General features: G+C 41.4%; 1 protein-coding gene across 2 annotated transcripts in view; it reads right to left on the bottom strand.

Moving 5' to 3' along the window:
* Positions 1-10,302: 10,302 nt before the first annotated feature.
* The window catches only part of LOC122559172 (ras association domain-containing protein 1-like), an 87,876-nt gene continuing 71,509 nt past the window's right edge, over positions 10,303-26,669 (bottom strand). For both annotated transcript variants that reach the window (XM_043708550.1, XM_043708549.1), the window contains 4 exons: positions 17,450-17,554; positions 15,152-15,455; positions 12,889-13,004; positions 10,303-10,855 (listed from right to left, as the gene is read on the bottom strand). In XM_043708550.1, the coding sequence (XP_043564485.1) occupies positions 10,709-10,855; positions 12,889-13,004; positions 15,152-15,455; positions 17,450-17,554 (672 nt within the window). In that variant the 3' untranslated portion in view covers positions 10,303-10,708. The remainder of the gene's footprint in view (positions 10,856-12,888; positions 13,005-15,151; positions 15,456-17,449; positions 17,555-26,669) is intronic.

The following is a 26,669-nucleotide window of genomic DNA, read 5'->3' on the forward strand; positions in this document are numbered from 1 at the left end:
GCTTGCCCTATAATGTTAGTGTTGTCCCAGTCGAATTCATGTTGCTTGTTGTCTGCGTGTGTGGCTACTAGGGATAGCTGGGACAACACTACCATTATAGGGCAAGTGAAACAAAGAACAGCCAGGGAATTCCTAGAAGCATGGCACTCATCTACAAACTCCATCAACAAACACATAGACCTGGACCCAATATACCGGCCACTACAGTGGACAGCTGAAACTGACAACCGGAAGCGGCAGGGACAGGCCACTATAAATGCCGGAGGAAACACCACAGAAGCGCTTCACAGGAGGCTCCCAAGCACTGAGGATGTCACCTAGACAAGGGACGAAACGTTTGCAACAAAAACTTCCAGCTCGGCGAACAGAACCACAGCAGCGGCCTTTATTTAAGTATAAAACATTAGTTTGAGACATGCTCTTCTCAGCCTCAAATTGAATGTGAAATTCAATTATATTATGATCTCCTCTATTATCCTGAAGCTCCTTCATTATGAGGTTGTTAATTAATTCCAATGCACATTTGCCAGATCTGGTCTAGCCTGCTGTCTAGTTGGCACTAGAATGTGTAGTTCTATGAACTCCTTTTTAAGACCACCTTTGCCAATCTGTTTCATTACACAACTACTGTAATGTTGGAGTTGACATCTCTCAGATAAGATATAAAATGGAGGTCTGCCTGTCCCCTAAGATGAATGCAACATATCACTTGCTACTATTTGAAGAAGATCTCTGGTGTTTTATCCAATGTTTATCCCTGAACCAACATCACTTATTAAAAGAGTATCTTGTAATTTTCACATTGTGGACAGAGTATCTATTGTGACAACTGTGTAAGCCAATAAATTGGCGACAGGGATGGACTTAGAGCTAGAAAACAAACAGCAAGTTCTATTTTGACATATTTTCTACAAAATAGCAAACTGAAGAAACATAGAAATGAAGCCTAGCCATTCCAGAGATAGTTTACAAAGGAATCACCCAATTATCTTCATTCTGTGTAGAAATGATGCCATGACTAAAATTCCTGTGGAATTTTAAATGGACACAGGGGATGCTGGAAAAACTCAGCAGGTCTGGCTGCATCTGTGGACAGAGAAATAGAGTTAATGTTTCGAGTCCGGTATGACTATTTTAGAAATGAAACTTGCTGTGTACAAATTGGCTGTTTTTTTGCAAAGTTTAAAACAGCACTACAGAAAGTATATGAGGTATGTTCGGACATTCTGTGGTCATGAAAGATTAAAGTATTGCAGAAATGCAAGTTCTTCTCTTTACTGCCACTGCTCCTACTTATCACCTTTAATTCTGCCCTGCCAGCGCAATGTATTATTACTGCCTAATATTGGTGCTACAGTAAGGAATAGGAATAGGAGGTCATTCAAGGAAATCATGGCTGATCTGTGGCCAAACCCCATATGCTTGTCTTTGGCCCATGTCCCAAAATACTTTTTCTTAGCAAATATTTATCTATCTCGGATTTTCTATTAAGAACTGACCTAGCATCAACTCCTGTTTGTGGAAGAGAGTTGCAAACCTTTACCACCCTATGTGTGCAGAATTGCTTCTTGACATTTCTCCTGAATATTCTGGCCCTAATTTTTAAACTGTGTTCCCTAATTCTAGAACCATTGGAAATAGTTCATCTTTTTCTTCACTGTCTTTTCCTCTTAATGTCTAGAATACTTTGATTAGGTCACCACTTAAGCTTCTAAATTTGAGAGAAACAAACCTAATTTGTATAATTTCTCCTCATAACTTAACCAATGAAGTCCAGAGATCATCTTTGTAAACATATGTTGTATTCCTTCCAATGCCAAAATATCCTTCCTAAATTTTGATGCCCAGATCTACTCAAAAACTCAGTGGGTTTAACCAAGGTTTTGTATAACTGCAGCATAACTTCTGCATCCTTGTACTCTAGTCCTCCAGATATAAAGGCCAACATTCCATTAGCTTTCTTTATTATTTCTTGATTATTGTTTGTGCTATTTTAAAGGTGAATACACCTAAACGTCCAATTGTCTGTGTGTCCACTGTATTTAATTTCATACCATCTAGAAAGTATCCTGATCTATTCTTTTCTGTCCAAAATGGATAACCTCTCACTTGCTTACAATTGAAATCCATCTGCCACCGTTTTGCCCAATAACCTAGTCTATCCATATCCCTTTGTAATCTTATGCTATCTTCTGAACTCTACAATGCTGCCTAAATTTGTGTCATCAGAAAATGTGCATATATGACTTTCTAGGTCAATATCCAAGCTGTTAATAAATAATGTGAATAACTGAGGCCCTAACATACATCCTTGTGGGACACCACTAGTCACATCCTGCTATTTGAGTACTTACCCATATTACTCCTACTTTCTTTTGCCTTCCATTCAACCAAATTCCTAGCTATATCAGTAACTTTGCCCTCAATTCTTTGGGTTTCAACCTTAGTTAACAGTCTCTTATGTGGGACTTTATCAAGTGCCTTCTGGAAGTCTGTATAAACAACAACCATAGACATTCCTCTAGGTAAAAACAATGACTGCAAATGCTGGAAACCAGATTCTGGATTAGAGTGGTGCTGGAAAAGCTTTTGCCCGAAACGTCGATTTTCCTGCTCCTCGGATGCTGCCTGAATTGCTGTGCTTTTCCAGCACCATTCTAATCCATAGACATTCCTCTGTCTACTACCTGAATTCTGTCTTCAGAGGCGTGGTGGCTCAGTGATTAGCACTGCTGTCTTACAGCATCAGGGACCCAGGTTCAATTCCTGCTTTGGGGACTGCCTGTGTGGAGTTTGCACATTCACCCCAGACCTGCATAGCTTTCCTCTGGGTGCTCTGGTTTTTTCCCATAGTGCAAAGATGAGCAGGTTAAGTAGATTGGCCATGGGAAATGCAGGATTACAGGGTTAGAGTAGAGGGCTGGAGCTGGGTCTTGATCTTTGTGGAATGCTGTTTGAGGGTAGGTGTCAACATGATGGGCTGAATGGCCTACTTCCATGTTGTAGGGATTTTATGATTCTAATCTTTCTTTAACTTCAACATTCACTCTCAATGTGTCTAGTTTTTGAGCACACTGTGCAAATAATTGTTTTAAACCAACACATCAGGGTGATGATTTTTTTCCACATCGAAAAGATGAGTTTTGTTTTGCTCTTCTTCTTGTTCTGCAAAATCATTTATGGCTTTCCTTACATGGCATTTACCGTGTCTGACCCTCCCTGCGTAAGTACAGTTCCTGTCACACGTGGTTCAGCTCTCATTACCAATGTCTTCCCTTGAGTTGAGATTGCTTGGTCCGCTACCACAAAATATCAACCTCACCTCAGCACTCATCTGCTGACCGACATCGATTTTTGAACCACATGATGAAGGACCAGAGCCATGCTTATAATGAATACCTGTTAAGCAAGCTAAAGAGCTGCTTATATAGACAGGCAGGAGGGTGGAAGAACACAGCAAGCCAAGCAGCATCAGGAGGTGGAGAAGTCGATGTTTCGGGTGTAATCCTTCAGGACTATGGGTGGGTGAAGGGGGAGCTGCGGATAAAGGGAGAGGCGGGAGGCGGGGGTTGGGGAGGGAAGTTGTTTCAATTAACCTCCCTCCCCAACCCTGACTCCCTTCTCAGCTCCTCCCTATTCCATCCACCGCTTCCTGCCAGCAACCGAATTCATTCCTCCCATTGGCCAACCAGGTTGTACCCTCTACCTGTCCTCACCTACTCCCACTTCACCATTCTGCCCCCACCAACCCCTCTATCTGCAGCTCCTCCTATACCCATGATGAAGCTCAGAGCATACTTCTTCATTCACACAGGAACTGATTACATTGGCACTGTTGACTACAATATGACTATTCTGATTTAGAAAGCTGACTTCAATGACGACCAGTGAGATTGTAGAATGCCTGAAAGTACACTTCAGTTCTACATTATTCCAAATATGGTGATGAGGAACAATAGCCTGCAATTCAAGTGTATCATATTCAGCTGCTTTGTGAATAATTGGGAAATTCGATACTGTATATTATCTCCACACCAACTCAGTCAAACTGAAAGGATGAGATGGCAGTGAAAATTGCCAAAATAATCAAAAAAGTCAAGCAGATTCTGCACAGACTTGTACAGAAGTTATCCTTGAGTGCAGAAATACACCTAAAGGCATAGAAATTAGTTGAGTCTAAAGACTAATGTCACAGTACTCCTGAAATTATTCACCCAATAATGAAAAAACTATTGAAACCTGAAGTAGTGACAGGCATGAGTGACAAACCAAAGGTGAGATGACAGGAAAGCAAATGTCAGTTCAGACAAACTTACAGACAAACTCTGGCAATCACTGCCAGCATTGAGAACTGGAGAGCCTTTCAAAGTGCGAACATTTAATGCTGTCAACAAGAGTCAGCTCATGTGGCAGCTTGGGATCTATGCAGAACAATTTGGAGAAAAGAATTTGTATGTTATGTAGTGGCTGACTTATCATAGTCAAGTGACTGCTACATCTGCTGCAAGTGCTTTCTCTTTGTAGCAGCCATTAAAACTTTACACAAAAAAGTCATCTGAGTGGGCACCATCTGTTATCAACTGTAACATTAGCACTTACACAGCACTACCACTGGGCTGCGGAGTATGTTTTCTGAACTCCGGACTGTTAACTCTGGAATTTTTCTGAAATTGGTAGTATTAGTCCTGTTCATTATTCATATTCTGTATATGTGATAAACATTAGTGGGAGTCAGTGGAGTTACACAGTGGGAGTCAGTGGAGTCACCATGTGCGTGTTTGAACTTTTAAGTGTTCACCCTTTCTGTTATTTTAAAAATAAGGATTTCTCATTTAAGATGAAGATGAGAATCTTTGTTCTCTTGGATGGTTGAGAGTTTGTGGAATTCTCCAGAGAATATGGAAGCTTGGTCAATGAATATTTGTGAGGGTTACAGGTAGATAAGCAGGAGGTTGGAAGAACACAGCAAGCCATGCAGCATCAGGAAGTGCAGAATTCAACGATTCCAGCATCTATAACTATGGAGATAAATTCCTGGCTAACAAGGGGGATAATGAGCAGGTTAGACCAAGGAGAGCCAATGCTTGTTATCTACCTGGATTTCCAGAAAGCCTTTGATAAGCAGGAGGCTGCTGAGCAAGATAAGAGCCCATGGTGTTAGAGGCAAGATACTGGTAATAGAAAGAAGATTGTCTGGCAAGAAGGCAGAGTGTGGGGATAAAAGAGTCCTCCTCAGGATGGAAACCAGTGACAAGTGGTGTTCCATAAGGATCAGTGTTGAGACCATAATTTTTCACCATATATGTTAAATGATCTGGATGAAGGGACTGCGGGCATTCTGGCCAAGTTTGCAAATGATACAAAGATAGGCAGGAGGGCTACTGAAAGATTTAAACAGGTTAGGACAGTGGAGAAAAGTGGTAGATGAAATACAATGTGGGAAAGCGTGAGGTCATGCACTTTGGTTCTAAATGGGGAGAAAATTCAGAAATCTAGAGTGCCAAGGGACTTCGGAGTCCTAGTTCAGGATTCTCTTAAACTTGAAGTCGGTAGTTAGGAAGGTAAATTTAATGTTGTCATTCATCTCGTGAGGACTACAATATAAAAGCAGGGATGCACTTCTGAGGCTTTACAGGGCTGTGGTCAGACCATATTTAGAGAATTGTCAACAGTTTTGGACCCCATATATTGGTCCAGGAGCGGGTGCAGAGGAGGTCCACGAGAATGATCTCAGGAATGAAAGGCTTAACGTGAGGAATGTTTGAGGACTCTGGGATTGTACTTGATGGAGTTTAGAAGAATGATGGGGGATCTGATTGAAACTTACAGAATACTGAATGGCCTAGAGAGTGGACATTTTCCATTGGCAGGGGAGACGAGGACCCAAGGGCACTGCCTGAGTAAAGGGAAGACCCTTTAGAACAGAGATAAGGAGAAACGTTTTTAGCCAGAGAGTGGTGAATCTGTGGAATTCATTGCCGTAGAAGGCTGTGGAGGCCAGGTCATTGAGTATATTTAAAACAGAAATAGATGGGTTCTTGATTGCCAAGGGAATGAAAGGTTATGGGAAAAAAAAGCAGGAAAATGGGGTTGAAAATCCTATCAGCCATGATCGAATGGTGGAGTAGATCCAATGGGCCGAATGGCCTAATTTCTGTTTCTTTTGTCTTATGGGGTCAAAGGGTATAAAAGAAAGGCAGGAATGTTGTTGAAGCCACAGTCAAATAACCATGTTATTGTTAAGGGGTACAGCAGGCTAGAAAGGCCAAGCTGTCTAGCCCTGCTCGAAATACACTGCAGTGAATTGCAGAAGTCAATGTGTTGGAATTAGCTTCCCAATCCACTGCAGATCTGCACAGGTTTAGCACTGTGTCAAGTGTGCATACAATTCCAGATTAAAATGCATAGTGTTCAGAACCATACTAGTTACTGCAAGCAAACAAATGAAAAGCTTCAAAAGATTCAAAAATATTGAAACAAAGACTTCTGAAAAGGTTTGTAATTCTTTACAAATATTAATATAAAAAGTCAGACATGTTTATTGTTTTTGAAATATGCATAGATTGAAAGACTCTCATGGGACCATGGACCAGTAAAGGGAGCACTGGATATTTACAAACTAAAGAGTTGAGATAAAGAAAAGGAAAATCCACCAGTTTGGAAATGTAGTCAAGGAAAGGAGAATTTGAGGTTCATTGGGACATTTTATTATGTTAAAGGGGATGCACAAGTTCAAATTATTGGTGTAGGTCAAAGGCAGACGTAAAGACAATGGACAAGTTAAGCAAAGAAACAAACAGGATTGACAAACAGCCTGGCAGAAATTTCAAACCAATGTAGATAACCTAGGCTATGAAGAGGTTATAATGCCTCCTGAACTGCTGGGCCCATTATAAGGAGTTGTTTTCGGAAGGCAATTGGCCAAGAAGACTAGCATTAAGGTTAGGGTGTTGTTGCAGAGTTTTACTTGTTTGGGTTAGGAAGGGAGATTTTTCCCTCTGATTGTTCAGTTGACTTGGATTTACAATAGAGTGGATTTGCCTTGAACAGTCTTGATGAGGCCAAATAGCTTTTATTGTTCTTTACACCATTTCTTTTAAACATCTATAATGCTTATTCCATTTGTGAATGTACCTACAAGAGAAGAACGAACACATGACCTTCTGTAATAAGGCAGGGCAATTTACAGAGGTGTCAAATGGTGGAGCGCTTTGTGGCAAGTGATCACAATTCTATTAGTCTTAAAATAATTATGGGTCAAAAAGGTAAAGTTCTAAATTGGAGTAAGACCAATTTTGACTGAATTAGACAGGAACTTTCAAATGTTGATTGGAGGAAGTTATTCACAGGTAAAGGGACAGTCGGGAAGCCTTTAAAAATGAAATAACAGGAGTTCAGAGACAGTATGTTCTTGCTAGTGTAAAAGGCAAGGCCATTAGGTAGGTGTAGGAAATGCTGGATGACTAGAGAAATTGAGGCTCTGGTCAGGAAAAAGGAGGAAGCATATATCAGTTATAGACAGCTGGAATTGAAGAAATCTCTAGAGGAGTATAAGGGCAACAGGAGTATACTTAAGAGGGAAATCAGGAAGGCAGAAAAGGGACATGAGAGAGCTTTGGCAAATGCTGGAGCCGTTTCAGGTTCCTTTTCTCGAAGACCTGAAAGCATAGGAAGTTGGTGAATAATCTTGTTACTTATGCCGTTTAATATCCCGCAAATATTTTCATTAGCTCAAAGTACTGGTTAGTGCTCACGCATTTGCCATTGTCCTGCGAAGGATGTCACAATGAACTAAAACTACAAAGTAACCCTTTGGCCAAACCATTTGATGAAAACTTCAAACCAACAGAAATTGATCTTATGCCTTCCATAGCAATGCTCATGATGGTGGTCTTTTGACTGTGTTTTTGTAACTGACTTAGAGAGGCTACAGTGCTAAAGGAAATGTGAATAGACATACCAGCAGGACATTACAGATATACACTTTTAAGATGGTAATTAGCACACTTCTCAAAACGTTGCCCTAGTGCATTTTCCCCCTTTGCTGTGCAAAGATGGCAGTTTGGAAATTCAATCTACACAACCACTTCGTGGCCAAAGTCTGAAACAGCACTTTGACAACTATCAAGGCAGAACATAAATAGCATGTCGACATTTCCCACTTAAATGGTGAGTGTTGACAGAAACATAATTACAAACTCATGATAACTGGAATTGAGGGTTGCAGTGAGAAAATTGGTGTCACATTACAAACTGGACGATTGGTAATACAAAATCACTCAAAACAAAAAGGAATCCATCTCATAGTTTATTGAATAAAACTTGAAGTATAAATATAAATTATGAACTGCTTTGATCATGAGGCAAGCTCGACTCATGGCGTAGGGTAGGCTAAAGTCCATTTCTCTTCACTTTGCCACTGCCAGTCCACAAGTCATAATTTTGCTACTTTCTATTCTACGGCATTCACGCAGGGCTGGGGGAGGAGAGGTGGAGTGAATAGAGAAAACTATGCAGCTCCACATTGCAACCACTCGTAGCATTATGCCTCTTCTCGTGGTCACAGTATCATAGGGGCACTCATTTTCCACGAGACCAGATCGCTAGAGCCAGCAGGCTATTTAACACACAAGTGCATCACAGCTGAGTCTGACCCCCATCTCACCCAATGCTCACACAGATCTACTTTCCAGCAGAAGACACAAGCCTGCAATCAGCCTCTGCTTAATATTCACCTCCCCAGCTTGAATGCTGAAGAGGTGTCCTTAGTCTCTATGATAGAGTTGGGTTAAATCAAATCAGACTGGGGATCAAAGCTCTGATCTATAAATTTAAACCTGAGCATTCAGTGTCTTCACTAGCAAGGCTTTCCATTCCATGAGACATTTCTCCAAATGATGCAAGCTTTAAAATTCATGTCCAAGATCTATCAGCCCAAACAGACAGAACAACACAACTTCTATTAGCTCACTTTTAGAGCAGATAGTTCACATATAATGCACACAGATCTGAGCCTAGGTCTGACCCACACCAAACCCAGCCTACCTTGTACCCACTTCAAGCTCAGCTGATGCCAAGACTGGACCACCCTGTACCCACACCAGACCAAACAAAGCTCCATTCTTTAAATATGGATATATTCCATTATAAAACTTAAACTGTCCCTCTTTCTTTCTTTCTCTCTCTCCCTCAGTTTATCCTCATTATCCTGACAGATACAAAGAACTGGTGACTTGATCCCACAATATTTTTTACATGGAGTGAAAGCGCCTTTGGCAAGGCAAGTATGTTGTTGCCTTTTCTCAATTGCCATTTAAACTGAGTGGCTTAAATCAACCATATTGTTCAGATTTGGTGTCATGTGAAGGCTGGTAAGTACAGCAGATTTTCTTCCCTGAACGCCATTAGTGAATCAGATTGTCATAAAAAACAATCTGGTAGTTTCAAAATCATTAGTACACTAGTTGATTTTTAATTCCAGATTTATTAATTTATTACATTTACACTTCTTTCAGTTTGCACGAATAATTCAAACTCTTGTCTTCAGAGTATTAGCCAGAGTCTGCTGATTCATAGTCCATTAACATTACCGTTTCGCTGTCATGCACGATTTTTGCCACTGCTTTCAGTCATTGTTCTGCGCAGGTGGAGAGGGAAGTGGATAAAAGGTGGAGGACAAACGGAGCAAGGGAGCTGTGCTTCTCTTATCACACACAATAAAATTCAGGTTATCTTGCACCCCACTAACCGGAATCTCTGATATTCTCCCCAGCACACCCTCTTCAACTTCCCCAGTTCACTGTTACTGTACAAGATACTGATGTTATCAGTCTGAAGTGATTGTAAAGGAAATTTCTGGACTATTTTTTGCTTTGTACGTACAGTGAAAAGAATTCAAGTGGAGAGGATGTAAGTCACTACAGGTTGCTGTTTATGTCAAGGCATGTTTTTGTTTGATTTTTTGTACTATAAGCACAAACCTCAATGAGTTAGCCAGCATTACTGATGTATGGTTCATGCCAGATAATACAAATTTTACTGCAATAAGTATCTTGATCTCAGCTGATCGACCTTGCTCCGGTAGCCAGGCTAAGATTGTGAAATCTCTGACGAAGGAATTCCACAAGTTCTGAAATGACGTGTCTTTAAAGTTGAACTCTGAGATACGCTAACCCCTCCCATTCATTATCATACCTAAATATTCTACAGTCCCGAAGGGTTAGCCAAAGTACAAGACAGACACCTAAAATCAGGCTGCTACAACAACCGTTCCAATGACCCACTTTGTGCAGAAACAGTGAATGAACCAGCCGCCTACTTCAAGAAAAGAACAAAATGAAAACAAAACAATCAGCTCTCTGTCCTCTCGTCCAGGTTGGTGCGTCCCGGCAAAATGTCAGTCACTGTGACAGAGGGATTTGGCCCTGCAGGTCAACACTTTCCCGCATTTAATAGTTCTGTTCAGTAACGGTTTCTCAGTCGCACTCAATAATGTCAGGAAGAGGCTGTATACCTTCCCCCTTAATAACCCATTCCATTCGTAGTAACCCCACTCATAACTTGTATTCTCCACAGTTCACACTCTGTCGCTGGCTGGCCAGGTAACATTGGTTTTAAGACCTTCTCACCGTTCATACATGTGCGCGTGCGCGTGTATTTTATGTCCCACCCTTTCTCTCTCGCGTCACAGGGTGGCGCGGGATCCCGGTCAACCCGGGGACCTGTTGGCAAGTTCCTCTTGCATTTTTTGCCTGCAGCGGGCATACTTCCCAAACATCTGTCTGACATGCTCCTCCTCCTCACGCTGAAGGATTCTCAAGAAGTTCTGCAGCTCAGGCACAGTGAAGGCATCCCACTGGAAAGGAAAAGGCAGGAAAAGGAGAGTTAACAGAAATGCTGAGGGACTCATTCATCTGAAACTCAGCCTAACAGTCCAGCTTAATTCTTCAACTCTGAGTTCAAGTGTAATCAGCTTGGAGAGGACTAGAGTGCCAGCAAACTTTAATATTCCAGGGTCTTGAGCCTGATGGTAACCAGCCTAACTGCTCTTGTTCTCGCGATTAGACTGGAGGAAGGAACATCAACATCTTGTAAAAAAAGTCATCAGGTGCTAAAATAGTGTGTGTTAAGGTACTATCGTAAAGAAAAAAAAGACTTTCATTTATATCAAGCATTTCCTAACCTCAGGATGCTTTACCTTGCTTTATAACCAATAAAGTACTCTGCAATGTAATAATTGTTGTAAAGTTAGAAGTTATTTTTTGTGGAACGATTTCCCACAAATAGTTTTGAAATACTGACCAGCCAGTCTGTTCTGGCAATGTTGGGTCCAGGAAAAAGTATCAGGACACTGAGGAAAACTTTGTTTATTCTTTGGAATACTGTGATGGGATATGGGAGAGAGCAGATAGGAGTCCCAGCTGAAATTTCATCCAAAAGACAGCACTTTCACTGGTGTGACACTCCTTCAGTACTGCGCAGGAGTACATTAAATTCCATGAAGCGCTCCACGTTGTGCAATGGGTTTGAACCCATGGCACTCTGACTCACTGGAACAATTGTTACCACTCACTCAAGGATGAAGTGGTTTTTACTGCCTGAGTCACAACACGGAGAATCATCAATATGACATTGAGGAGACAGACAGTGGCAAGAAAAAACTTGAAAAATTGTAAGCAGCATCCTGTCTGGCTTAAGATTTTCAAAGCACTCTTAGCTTATTCTAGCTGCAAATATGCTACATTAGTGAGCATTACTCAGATGGAAGTCAGAAGCCTGCAGGAGGTAAGTGACCTGGCAGTCATCCATCCCAGAATGAAATCCTTAATTTCAGAGATAAAGATCATGATTTGTTCTCATGGTGTGGTCTTTACTGATGTTTATTGTCAGTTCCTAGTTAACCTTGGTTTGATACAGTTGACTATCTCATCAAGCTACTTAGAGAACATTTAAATGATCATCAAGTTGTTGTGGGACAGGAGTCATGTTTGTACCAGACTGGGAAAGGATGACAACAATGCTAAAAATAATATTTTGGACAATTTCTCAATTGTGAATTCACAGTGCAGCTGATACTGGACTGTCCTGCAGGACTCTATTGTAGAATCCATGGGTGAACTACAACAGATGGGAGAACTACAACTGGCAGACCTTTACTCAAATTAAGACTCTATGTATTCAACTTATGGATTTGGAAGAAAAAAGTCTTTCTCCCCATCCATATGTTCACTAATCTGTTAAAACACAGGAGACCTTTTTGGTTGATAAGTTTGCCTCTTTGATCTCAGCTCTCAATTTCATGACCTTTATTTACGCACAATAAAGAGCTTTCAAGTGCTTATGGTTTCTGCTATTAATACTTAAAAGAGTACGGAGGATTGAGACTTTTATTGGTTTGTAATAAAAATGTTTTTAGGAAAGTGGGAAGTAATGAATGGATGTTTTGTTTTAACAAGTTAATGTAGTCTTTTGTTATTATAAGATTCACTGGTTCTATACCATATACAGGGTCAGAGTGCATGGACGATGTCATGGAGGTGTGGATGGGGTTATTATCTGGCATGGGAGCATGAGGAGAATCTTTTAATCTTGCCTTTCAAAAGGTTCGTTCATTTAGATTATAGTTCGTAACATTTATGAAGTGCCACAAACCACGGGTCCTTAAAAGTCCTGCATGAATCCATAAAGATTATGAAAGCTAGGATATATATACTGTATATCCCTGCAATGGAACCAACAAGACCCAAACCAGCCCACATTCTTTACCATACTGGTAAAAACCTGAAAATCAGGAATGGGATAGGGAATCTCAGAATCAGGTCCCATACTTCTCTGCCTGGCACGTTACAACCAAAACAGCAGGAACCACTCAAAAATATTCCTACTTACATTCACTTCTCCTGTCTCATTCTCTTTGAGGACAAGGCTTAGCATTTTGTCATCAGGTCCAGCCAACAGTCGCAGGTATAAGGGGTGCTCATCATCGGAAATCTTACGCGTGTAAACTGTGAAAGAAATAACAAGTCTGCATTTTGGGATATTGAACTCAATTTTAATGTCTCCAAGGTTAGGCATTGAGGGAATAATCCTATTTAAGTTCTCAGTGAACCTTCTCTTCCATGATGAGCAGTACAAGATTCTGAACCCATAACCATGTGATTAGTGAATCAATGCTCTGAAGTGGGTGCTGGTTATGTTTTAATTTGATTAAATATTTTTGAAAACCTAATGAAAGCAAACATTCTGTTAAACCAGAGATATTTATGCTTCAAACTTACAATTCCCCTCACCTTAAAATCCATGCCACAAGTCACGGAAACTCAAGTCCTTTCAGACTATGGAGACCAATACGTACTTGGATATTTCTCCTCACATCAGCGACCATTGCTGAACTCAGCATCAGCAGCTTGCATAATTGCAGGCTCAATTCCCACAGTTTGGGAGATTCAAATTTGATCCCCATAACCACACAGTCATGGAATTGGTAGTCACCGGTGTGATCTCTACTCCGGGCAGTGTCACCCAGTCGAGAGATATACTTTTAGTCCCCAAAGATGAGTGCCCCACAACTGTGACATGGAGTTTCATTTCCTGTTTAGCTCAGGGTCATTGGGAGCTGCAGGCTGCGAGTCACTAAGCTGAGGTTGTGATATCTCTCAGGCATAGTTAATTAAATTTACCATAAGTGTAGGACTTGAGTCAGAGCTCAGAACATGCTGATTACAGGGATAGTGCTGAATGTCTGTTTGTGAAGGCCAAGTATATTTAAAAGATAAAAAAGGTTGCCACAGCATTGTTTTTGTAAATTATCCACAAATAAAATCACTTGTCTGGCATATTTCGAATGCAACTTTATGAGAAAAAGCTCTACACGTTTTTCCTATAACAGAGTGTTTGAATGATTTGACAGAAATAGCTGGTAACCAGCTGGGAAAGTACAAGTCACACTTCCCGAGTCTGGTTGAGCTGCTTTTATTGAATGCCATTTACAAGGGAGGGGACAGGAAGCAGGACCCAGCCAAGTCCCGGGTGAGGCAGCAGATGGGACAAAAATTCACATCCTCCCATTACGGGGTTTAGCAGCAAGTGGTAAAGTGTTTATCTCCGGATTTCCTCACTGTGCAACTGATTGCGAGGGCCTCATCACATCAGCAAACTGGATGTGGTTGATCATTCCCTGCATTATAGAACTCGAGCATTTTAAGGAACAGGAAAAGGCCCCCAAACAGGCAAGTCCTTTTTCAACTGATGAATGCATCTAATTATCTCCTACAATCTTAGTCTACAAGTTCCATTAAAAATAAATGCTCTGTCTGCCCCACAGTCTTTCACATTAGAAAAGTTCAAAGTTCTCTCCTGCAGCTTCCTTGGCCATGGGAGCACAAGTTAGAGTATGGAGCATCTGTCTCAGCAGCACTCACGAATATCTGGCTAATGAGTGGAAAGCTTGGCGCAATTCACACAAGTTAAGCTCTGGACATGCTTCTCCAGTTGATAGAATTCTATGCGTGGAAGTGGCTAGTTACAACTTTGGGTCTTTAACTACCTCAATTATTTTATGTTTTCTGCTTGTGTCACAATAGCATTTCTCCATGGCAGATCATTTGCCTGGCTCTTGGGTCTCAGCGTTTCAAAGCTTATTCTCTTTGTTAGGCTGGGACTGAGGATTAGCTGTGCCTTAAGTGGGCAGCAGTCTTCCTTTTTGGGTCTGAAGAAGACTCCCACTCCCACAACTTGAGCCCTGACCTCAATAGGTCCTCTAATTTTGTATCGAGGGACAGCTGTCCTGTTGGAGGTGTGGACATTTGGTTGAGGTATCAAAATGTGATCAACCTGCCTTCTTGGCAGATGCAAAATAATCCATATCATGATTTGAAAAACAGCAGGAGAATTCTCCCAAGTGCCCTTGCTAAATTTTAATCCCCCAAATCAACATCAAATGGGTGTAATGGTCATTATTGTGTTGCTGTTTCTGGCAGCTTGCTGGCCAAAACTTCACTGCCATGTATCCTACACTAATGTGTAACCATGACTACAATTTATGCTTTGTAGGGTGCAAAATACTTTGTGCCATCTTGAGTTAAGTTGAATATAAACGCAAGCTCTTTCTTTTTGACCCAAGAGCAGCAGTGCCTTTTTGCATTGGATTTACCTTGGTCATCTTTCTCAACCCGTTCAAACAAGGCAAACTTGCGGGGATTGTCCACCACCATGAATTTGTTGAGCAGCGCTTTGATCACCTCACTGGCCTTCGTGTGACTGCTGATGTGCAAATGCTTCACTGTGTCTTTCGGGAGGTAGAAGGATGTGCGCCGTTTTATTGGCTGCGCGCGGGGCGGTCCCATTGCTTTCTTGGCATCGTAGATTGATTGAGGCTTCATGTTTGCAGACACGGAGATAGGTCTCACCAACTTCAGCTGAACCTTAATGAACCCGGTGTACGTTCCGTCACTGTTCTGTGGAGGTGGGGAAGAGAAGTGAGAGTTGGCATTCTGCAGTCATTGTGAACACATTTACATTGGCAAAGGTAGGCCCATTTACTTCAAAGGCATTCACTGGCTGCGTGACATGTGATGTAGCTGCTTTTTATGGACGTTCCTGCTGCACACAAGCAATGGATCCATCAAAAAAAGTCATGAAACCAGGAATAACTGATTCCCAACCCATGATTTCTACAGGGGCAATCCCAACTGTGTTGACAGAGAGAATGCCAAGAAATCCTGAGTTAAAAATTACACAATAGCAGGTTATAGTCCAACGGTTTAATTGGAAGCACACTAGCTTTCAGAGCATTGCTCCTTCGCAGTCCAACACCGGCATCTCCAAATCGAGAAATTCTGAGGCTGTGTAATGAGGGTGGGGGGACTTGGGGGCACTATCCTAGACTTGGGGAATGGCAGTTCCTAGCAAATAGAGGTGAGCAATCCCTCCTGATCTTGTTAACAATCGCAAGAGATATATTTATTGAGTAAACAAAGAATGCTCAAATAGTGAAAAAGAATTATTCAAGGTGGGCAAAGTAAGGGACGTCTAGCTCATGTATACAGTAATGCAGCATCTGATTTCCCATATTTATTTCACAACTTTCAGTCATGCAACAGTCAACAGAAAGTTTGTATGCTGATCAACCAGCCTTGAAACAGATATTCTGTCAAAATATGGTAATAGGTAACATATAGCATTGAATAAATACAATCTTAAAAATGTTATTGAGGATATCAGCACCATTAAGAAAACTTGCATTTATTACCCAACCTTAATTACCCTTCAGAAAGCATAAATGGGTTGCAGTCCATAATAACAGTGGGGAGACAGTAGCGACATCCACAGTGCTATTCCAACTACAGAGAGTTGTAAACACAGCCCAGTCCATCACGCAAGCCAACCTTCCATTCATTGACTCCATCTACACTTCTTCCTGCCTTGGAAAGGCAACCAACATCAAAGACCCCTCCCATCCTGGTTACAATCTCTTCCAACCACTTCCGTCAGGCAGAAGATACAAAAGCTTAAGTACACATACCAACAGGCTCAAGAACAGCTCTTTCCACACTGTTATTAGACTTCTGAATGGACCTCAGAAGTTTCAAGTCTAACGTTGGTCTTGCCTTTTGTGCACCTTCTCTGCATTCATAACATTGTATTCCTTGCCCTGTTCTATGACCCTATGAACTTTGTATGGTATGATCTGCCTGTACTGCATGCAAAACAAAACCTTTCACTGTACTGAGGTATATGTGACAATAATAAATCAGAATCGAAAAGTGTGGTGCTGGAAAAGCACAGCAGGTCAAGCAGCATCCAAGGAGCAGTAGAAGTTGGGGGGTGTTGGGGGAAAGGGGCTGAGAGATAAATAGGAGGATGGGGGTTGGGGAAGAGTTGCTGGGATGGCATGGTGGCTCAGTGGTTAGCACTGCTGCCTCACAGCGCCAGGAGTCCAGGTTTGATTCCAACCTCGGGCTACTGTGTGGAGTTTGCACATTCTCCCCATGTCTACATGGGTTCCCTACGGGTGCTCCGGTTTCCTCCCACAGTCCACCCATAGGTCAGATGAATTGGCCACACTAAATTGCCCATAGTTTTCAGGGATGTGTAGATTAGGTGCATTAGTCAGGAGTAAGTATTGGATAGAGGAATGGGTCTGGGTGGGTTACTCTTTGGAGGGTCAGTGTAGACTTGTTGGGCCAAAGGGCCTGTTTCCAGATTTTCAGGCAGTGCATTTCAGGTCCTAACCAGTATAAAGGCCAACTGGTTGCCTCACTTTTGCATTCCTGGTTGCTGCCACAGTGGTGGAGTGAATTGTTATGGTGGTGAATAGGCTATCAAATAGGCTACTTTGCCCTGATGATATTGGGTTTTTCAAAACTTTCTGACTAAATCCATTTTATGATAAGATGTTAATGAGAGTGTCCATTACCATAACCCTCCACCATTTGGGTCTGCTACTCACCAGCGTCATCAAGAGATCATTATTGATCTGAGAGTTGTACTCTCGAATCTTGGGTTCAATTTCATCTCGTGAAAGAACTTGCTTTTTCCAATCAACGCACTCATCCTGCAAAGCAACAAAAACGTTGATAAGTACCCTTAGCAATGACCCACAGAGCTTCTAAAAGTTTGTCTTGGGATGTTGAATGGTAGCAGATACACACAGCTGGTGAGGGTCAGATGTTTCTTTATTTTCCACTTTACAATACCAATTTTCTCCAACTGTTACTTGATCCTATTGGTTCAAAGTCTTTAAGTGCACTTTGCTCAGGTGGCCAATTCCAAGAATGAGACGATCAGTAGTCTGATAGGCCTTTAGTGATTCTAAAGCAAAGGCTAATCCTGTCCATAACCTGAACCCACCATTATATAGTGATTAGAAGCAGGAGCATCAGCTAATTCTATCATGTTTTACTGAAATCAGTTCATTCAACAGAGACAGGGGATTGACTCTGGGCCAGTGTGTTCTATGGTTGTGCACCAGATCACATAATACCCTGCAGGGAGCTTTCTTTTTCCTCACTTTTAACATGCACTTTGGTAAGTGTTTTCTATCTAAATTCAATATTTACTGAAAGATGTTTGTTTTACTTTGTAGGTCTATTGTAACAAAAACTTGCATTTATATAGCATCTTTAACATGATAAAACATTCCAAGATCCTTCACAGCATTGTCATCCGACAAACACCAACCTGAGCCGAAGTACAAGACATGAGGGTGTGCAACCAGAAGTTTGAAAAATGTGATGCTAGAAAAACACAGCAGGCCACGCAGCATCCGAGGAGCAGGAGAATCAACGTTTCGGGCATAAGCCCTTCTTCAGGAACGAAGAAGGGCTTATGCCCGAAACGTCGATTCTCCTGCTCCTCGGATGCTGCCTGGCCTGCTGTGTTTTCCAGCACCACATTTTTCAACTCTGGTCTCCAGTATCTGCAGTCCTCACTTTCTCCAACCAGAAGCTTGGTCATATAGTTAAATCTTAAAGGAGAAGAGAGAGGTGGAAAGTCAAAGAGGTTTGAGGAGTGAATTCTAAAGCCTCTTCTTTCTTAGAATATCACAGAGTGATTTGCACATAGTCCTCTCCAATGACCCCTATCACAGTATCAGGTTTATGGGAGGCTTGGAGGTGGAGGGGAGGAATGTGAAGACAGAGAAGGCGTGACAGGCCCTTTCATAAAGACTCCACTGATTTGCGCCCAAGAGATACTAACTCATGGAAGTGGCATCAGTAGAGACTGCGTCACCGGATCATCCACATGGTTCACAGACTAACAACAGGACAATGTGAAACAGGAAGACAGTTTAGCTACTTTCTGGTTGCTTTGTTAGTGTTGTAGAAAAGCCAGATTTAAACTGCATGCGCTCAATATCTGGTGAGGGGTTCAGGAAAGAAAAGGGGCTCTTGAAGGTTTCTATCAATGTCTTCAGGATGTGTCAAACATCTCTCAGAGGAACCTTCAATGACAGGAAAAGCTATGTCCTGTTCATCTAATACATCCATCATGTGGTTTTATAGCCCTCCTTTCATTACCCTTACAAAACACAGCATCTGAATGTTTCTGTGATTTATGGCACTAGAATAATGAAATCTTAGTACAGAGGCTTACCAAACTTACATTTCTGAAATTGCTATGAATCTCTCTTGCACAGCCATCCAGTCAAAGATCTATAGCACAGAAAAAAGACGCTTTGGCCCATCAAGTTTGCACCAGTCAAAAACAACCTAACTATTCTAATTCCATTTCCCAGCAGTTGGTCTGCTGTTTGTAGTGTAACTATTCCCTGGCACAGTTGTTCAGACAGAGGCTCAGAGAGGTTGCCTTTAACCAACAACAACTTGCACTATTTAGCACTGCTAATGTAGTAATCCATCCAAAAGTACTTCATAAGATGATTACGAAACAAAATCTGATAGCAATCCATGTAGACATCAGATCCCTCCGCTTCACTGTTTGATCACACAGCAGTGCCTTCTGGCCCTCTGAGAAGGGCACTGCTTGTCACTAGCCACCCTGGTATTTCCTTTCTTCCTGGTGGTGGAAATTGAATAAAGATTTGTACACCTGTTGTCTTTCACTGTGTCTCAGTCCTGCGCACACACAACATGGGTGGTGGGGAAAATGTAAGCAGTTAGGCAGTAGTGTGGGGGTTTGAAAAAAAAAGAAAAATAATATATAAGCAGGAGATTTAGAATCTCCTCAGTTTAGGGCACTGCCTCTGTTTAAAAAAATAGACAGCAGATTATGTGACAAGAGACAAGATTTAAAGAACATCTGAAAAAGATGAGGTCATTGAATATGGTACAGTTATATACTATAGATTCTTAGTAAGCAAGGGAATCAGAGGCTATTGGTCATAGATGGTAATGTGAAATTGGAAACACAACAGCTGTGATCTTATTCAATTGTGGAGTCGGGCCAAATGGTATAATCCAGCTAATCTGTAAATTCGTAGCTCCAGAATTTGAGCCCTCGCCAGTTAAAGAAACTGCAGTAGGTGAAAGTGCAACAAAAATCAGGGACATTCAAGGGGTCAGATCAAGGGAATGGGTGGGATAGCAACAATGTCATTGGACAGCAATTTAGAACCTCAGGCTAATGTTCTGGGAATGTGGGTTCAAATCTCACCATGGCAAATGGTGAAATGCAACTGCAGTAAAAAAATCTGGAACTAAAAACTAGTCTAATGATGACCATGTTGTAAAACCACATCTGGTTCACTAGTGTTCTTTAGAAAGGAAATTTGCTGTTTTTAAATGGTTTGGCCTACATGTGACTCCAGACCCATCGCGATGTGGGTAGTACTGCCTCACTCTTAACTGCCCCACCAGGCAATTAGGACAATAATTTCTGACCAAGCCACTAAGGCCCACATTCAACTAACAAAACAAAAAGCATAAAATATTGAGTCAGGTTGACGCTCCAGAAGCAGCTACCTTTTGTTTTTATGTTTTGGTTTCAGTAGAATGCATTTCTGGAACATGGACATGGGAAATAGGAGTACGAGTAGGCCATTCGACCCTTCAGCTCTCCTCCGTCATTAAATATGACCATGACTGATCATCCAGTTCAGTAGAGAAAGGAGGAGAACTTCTTCAAGGTAGACATCCTTGTAAGAGGATTCTGTTCCCACTTTCACCCCATATCCTCTGATCACTTTAGCCCGAAGAACTATATCCAACAAAAAGTAAATTAGTCACTGAACAGGAAGCCAAGACATAGAAATCACCCATAACACAGTAATAAATACTGTTTTAGATTCTGCCGTATTTTCACTCTCATTCTAACATTCACTTGGCATAATGAACCTACTTCTTCCACTGGGATGGGCCAAATGATCTCTTCCATCCTTGACATTGGTTGTATTGCTCCTGCTGCCACAGGGCAAAAGACAGACCACAAAGGACAACTGATGAACAAAATGCCCCAGAACAAGAGAAAGCCATGCAGATCCTCGGGTCTGCTCAACTTCTAGCCTATTAATTATTTCATCATGGAAATACCTAAAAGTCCATCTCACGCCCCACCATCTCAAATTAGAGCTGTAAACATACAAACATATGGCACTGGACTGTATCAGAATCAGTACGACACAAATCTGCAGCAAGTCATGCTTAAATGATATATTGCTCTTGGCATAGGAATTTCTGGCCTTTGGTTTAGTCTGAGCCAAATGATTATAGAGTAAACTTCCATTTAGTCATTAGTCATCCTGGTGTTACACAGCTGAAGATTACCTCCTACTTTGATATATAAGAGTAAACTCAGTTGGAACAGGCAGATTTCCAACACTTTCAAGAAGCATGTTTGTAGAAACAGGACTGCTTCCACCTGATTCTCCTGCCTAGATAAATCTCCTGCACCAATAATAAACAGCTATTGCACCAAATATGGTGAGAAAAATTACCTCCTCTCTTGTTTATATACAGCTACTCCTTCAAATATAAAGTCCAGACTAGAACATGTTTTGTTTTTAAAGAGAACACGGGTCAGGGAGATGGGTGTGACAGAGAGAGCATGATGTTAATCCCAGCAGCATTTGTTAAATCAATTTGAAATTTTCTGATGTCATTTATCATTAAATGCTAAAGTTGCCATAGCCTTAGCAGGCCTAGGCAGGGGAACAGGAGAATGTTTCATGGTTAACTTCAAGTCTGGTTAAACTTCAGAGTATGAACTGTATGGGTATTATTTATGATCCCACTGATATAGGCTGCTATTTGCTTTATATTTTTCAAAGCTCTTGAATTATGGTATATGCAGCTGAAGTACAAATCAGCTATGTTCTAAATAAATGGCAAAAATATTGGAACATGTGAAGGTCATTGAGCCTTTAGAGTCTGTACTGTCTTTCAGTTAGATCACAGCTGATCTGTATTTTTTTCTCCATCCATTCTATCTTAATTCAATGCCTCCTTTATTGAGCAAAAAAATCTGCCAAGACTATACTTATGAGAGGTGAAGATCATTGGGAGGACAAATGGAGAGTAGTTGAAGTCCAACAAAACAATAAATTGGTTTGTAAAAATGAATCTACCAATCAAATTTTGACAATTATAATAATTCACAGCCAATATATCCTTCCTGAAATGTAAAGCACAGGATTAAATGGACTGGGTGGTGGGTGCTGAAGGCCTACTCCTGTTCTTATGTTCTTAAATATGTTAATTTCAAAAGCTTAAAAAAAAACTACACAATATCTTTCACATCTTCAACACATTGTTAAACATTTTGTAGCAAATTACTGTTAATGTACTGTAGCCAAAATTGCAGACAACACAAAAGTAGCTAAAAAGGACAATTAGAAGAGGGATAGAGACACTTTACAGAGAAATTAAGTGGGCAAAAAGTTAGCAAATGGAATATAATTTGGTAAACATGAAGTTGTTCATTTTGGTAGGGATAACAAAAGAACAGATTATTTAAATGGAGAAAACGGTAGAAAGCTACATATTGAAGATAGTTGCACATGAAACAAAGTTTGCACAGGTGCAGCAGGCAATCAGGAAGGCTAATGGAATGTTGGCCCTTTTTCAAGGGGTTTGGAGTATAAGAGTAGGGAAGTTTTACTGCAACTGTATAGACATGGGTGAGACCACCTGGAGTACTGTGAGCAGTTTTGTATCCTTTATTTAAGGAAAGCTATAATTTAATTGGAGGCATTTCAGAGAAGATTCACTAGGATAATTCCCGGTATGGAGGGTATGTCTTATGAGCAAGGACTAAACAGATTAGGACTTAACTCAATGGAGTTTAGAAGAATGAGAGGTGACCTTGTTGAAACATATAGGAGTCTTAAGAAGCTTGACAGGGTAAATGCTGAGAGGATGTTTCCCCTCATAGGAGAGTTTAGGACCAGAAAGCAGTCTCAAAATAAACAGGTACCAATTTAAGACTGAGGTGAAGAGGAATTTCCTATCTCAGAGGGTTGAGAGTCAGCAAGGATAGCTATGGGACAGAGTCCTTTCTATACATTTAAGGCAGAGATAGATTTTTGGTCAGTAGGGGAATCAAGGGTTACGGGGAAATGGCAGGAAAGTGTATATAAGGAATGTTATACCAGCTATGATTCTACTGAATGGCAGAGCAGACTCGAAATGGCCTACTCCTGTTCTTTCTTATGGACTTACATTTTCCAAATGTGGTCACAATTGCTTAATGGATAAATGCAGAACACATCTTTGATGCTGTGCAACCGGCAACAATTTGAATATTGGGTTAATCTGGTTTTGTACTAGTCAGGGAATGATTAATGGTCAGGACGTTAGATTTCCCTACTCTTCAAAAAAAAATGCATTTTGTCTATCTGAACAGGCATTGTTTTACATTGCCTCTGACAATGTACCACTCTCTCAGCATTGGAGTGAATTGTCAGCTTAGAGAATAGGTTCAAGTATTTGAATATCTACAAGGATTTAGCAGCACTGAATCCAGTGTATGTTTCAGGTTCATGCATTGCATTTATACCATGTAATCTCCCAAAGGAGAGAATTTGACAACCCACGAAGGAAAGTTCATCTGATTCATTCTTTCCAAGAAACTAAAGGAAAAACCAAAAGCAACATTCTTAAAACAGTAGCTGTTCCAGTTCTCTTCTAAGTATTTCATTGTTCAGAGGTTTGCCTTTTTCAGCTTTACAAATTATTTTTAATTTAACTCGTGGCCTTAACTTGGAGGAATGTGTTGGTTACCCTTGGAATGCTAACCAAAATGTCCTCTTTAGACTCTAAATGATCTGACAAGTACTTTCAGTTTTGAAACTGACTTGGAAGTCTCTTTTTCTGCACAAAAGGGAGTATTTCTGATTTTGGGTGACGGTGTAAAAAGGGCAGTAGTGGATCAGCTGCTCATTGTAGATCTCTTCTAATCAGGTCAAAATTCCTCCCAAACAGCGATCCCACGTGCAATGGACTTCTGGAGAGTTTCTCTCTCGTGGCTGGTATCCAGGACCCCTGTGGGTCTTTGTATGGATGTACACAATACAGGATCAAGCTCAAAATGATATCCTTCACGGTGGAACTATGTGTTAGCCTTCAGTCTAGGCTGATGTGAAGAGAAGCCACCTGGACTCAGCACCAGATTGCTAGAGAGGCAGGAAATGTATCAGATTTAGAGGTGCAAATGGTCAGAACTGCTATGATTGGAAAGAGACCAGAACACCATTATGTGTATGAGAGAGGCCATTATGCTAGATGTGAAAAATCCACAACTCAAGTGTTACACAAGAAAGAAATCGAGATTCTTTGAATGCTACACGTGAGGAAGATTCACAATCCATCAACATGATTACAGTATATAATTAATACGATATGCGAGACCTCCATTTACAATTAATACTACCCTGTGAGACCTCAATTTACAATCAAGAGGGAAGCAATAAACACATCCCACAAATGAATAACAAAACAAAAGACGGTCAGAAGAGAAAGGAAGTAAGCCAAAAGTTTATTAACAAGAAAGCACATCAATTCCTATAGCACGGAATTGTGTGTTTCTGTGAATCAGTCAGGAAGCTTCCCACACTTACTGACTTATCTGCTGACTGCCTGTGTTCAGTCAGCCCCTGGAGCACATTTTTAACTTCCTTCATACAACTGCTAAGCATTAGGTCATTGCATTCCAAGCTGGGAAAGGAGAGTGGAGGGTGTGGGGTTGGGCAGTCCACGTGGAACACCCTCCATGTTGCCTGGCATCTCATACTTTGCGTAACGTTCAACAATCCTGTTCATCCTGCCCGCCCTACTTCTCTAACTGAACTGGGTTGTGGCCAAAATAGAAACAGGAAGAGGTCGCTCAAGAAAAAAAACTAAACATTTCAAATGCACCTACTTGCCCCAGTGATCTTTCCCTGGACCATTACTATAATGACAGTGTGTTGAGCTTTACTGAAGGGCTAATAACGCAAGAGAAAACATTTCTTGCACAATACTTTAAGAGGACTTTTTTTTGTTGAGAGAGCTAGCAAGCGCGGAGTGCGGGGGGACATACACCACTTTTTGTCATACACGTAACATCCATCGCAGTTTAATCTGTCACAAGGCTTCTTCACCATTATCATGACGTCTTGACATATTCAGTATGTCAAATATACCTAGATAGAGGATGATATACATTTTAAATCTCTCTTTCCTCCTCCATGGTGACAGTACAACACGATGGAGGTTGAGGTACATGAGTTCAGTGCAAGAACTTGCCTCAGGTCCGCCATGACCTGATGCCTCAGTGAACCACGTGAATCAGAAAGTCCCAGGCTTCAGTGCTGCCCTCTGCAATGCTAGCTCATCTCACTAGCTCCCACTATCCATAGTTGCAGTGCTCTTGCTCTTCTGAGAGACCAAGTAAATAAGTCAGCCTGGCTTCCTACTTTGCTTATTCACATTGTAAAGTATCAGCTAAAAACAGAATGTAGCTCAGCTGCACAGTGGAGTGACTGCCAGGAAATGTACTTACCCAGTAAATCACCCAAAACTACCAAATCTTTGTAACTTCCTGTCTCTGCCATTGGCTCGGTTTCTCTCTGAGACTAGCTACTGCTCACTCTACGTCTTGCTTCAACCTTCCACTGCTCAGTTATCTTCTGTCCTGCATTGTGTAACACTGGCTGTCCCTCAAAATGTGAAGCACCTTGGGATGGTTTATTAAATTGAGGATGCTTTATAAATGCAAGTTATTGGTTTGGGTTGAGGACAGTATTCTTTTTGATTGTGATCACCTGCAGTTGGCTGTCCCTAATATTTCTATCCTACAAATGTACCTACATTGACAAGGTCCTGGAGCAGTACCAAAGGGTCAATTGTCCTATATGATTGGAGAGGTCAGGGATAAAGATGAAAGGGAGAACTGGAGCCAGTGTTAAGCAACAAAACCTATATGTAATAAGGCCTCAACTCCCACTGCATTGTTCCTGGACTTCCCTGCAATTTATCTTGAAACAAAAGCCTTGATTAGCACTGTCTGTGAGGACAGTGTGTCGTAAGTCAGAGAGGTTACTGAGTAACTTACTTTCTAAATCCCTAGTAAGTTGACCGAGAGAATACTATGTGAGAACTCTCATTTGATTTTTGAAATTTTTGCCACGTTTTGAGAAAACAAAATGCTAAATGCAGAGACAATTTACCCTACAGTTATGTGGATGGGGGAAGGGGCACAGGCATCGTGAGACAACTTGGATCTCACAATGAATCTGAGGAAGCCCACTGGGTAATTCACCTAAAGCCAGGGAAGTCAGCAGCCTTTTTCTGGGATAATCTCCAAAGCACTAGAGAGGGGTCAAGGGTCAGGGCACATCAGTCACTCCAGTTATATATTCTGAAACAATTTCATTTTACCACTGCACCCGCCCCCAACTGTCTTTCCTGAGGCAAGGTTTCTTCACATCCTGGCTGCTCACAGTCACAAGAACATGGGATGAAACACTCCCTCTGACCACCCACACCTTTCCATGCCCTGACCTCCTTTCACCCAACCTTCCTAAAGCTATCCACTCTGTTATACTTCCACTCCCTCTCCTTTGTCTCACTTCACCCTTCAATATTCTCTTTTCCTTAATCCCTTCCCTTTCAGACATCCTCTTCCCGAATGCCCCTTCAGACTCCTCCAACTTTCCTTTTCATCCTTCACCCCAATCTCACATCGCCATTCCCCTCCACATCTCCAACTCTCCCCGCTAACCCCCTCGCCCC

Source organism: Chiloscyllium plagiosum, chromosome 18 (genome assembly GCF_004010195.1).
Source record: "Chiloscyllium plagiosum isolate BGI_BamShark_2017 chromosome 18, ASM401019v2, whole genome shotgun sequence".
Lineage (NCBI taxonomy): Eukaryota > Metazoa > Chordata > Chondrichthyes > Orectolobiformes > Hemiscylliidae > Chiloscyllium > Chiloscyllium plagiosum.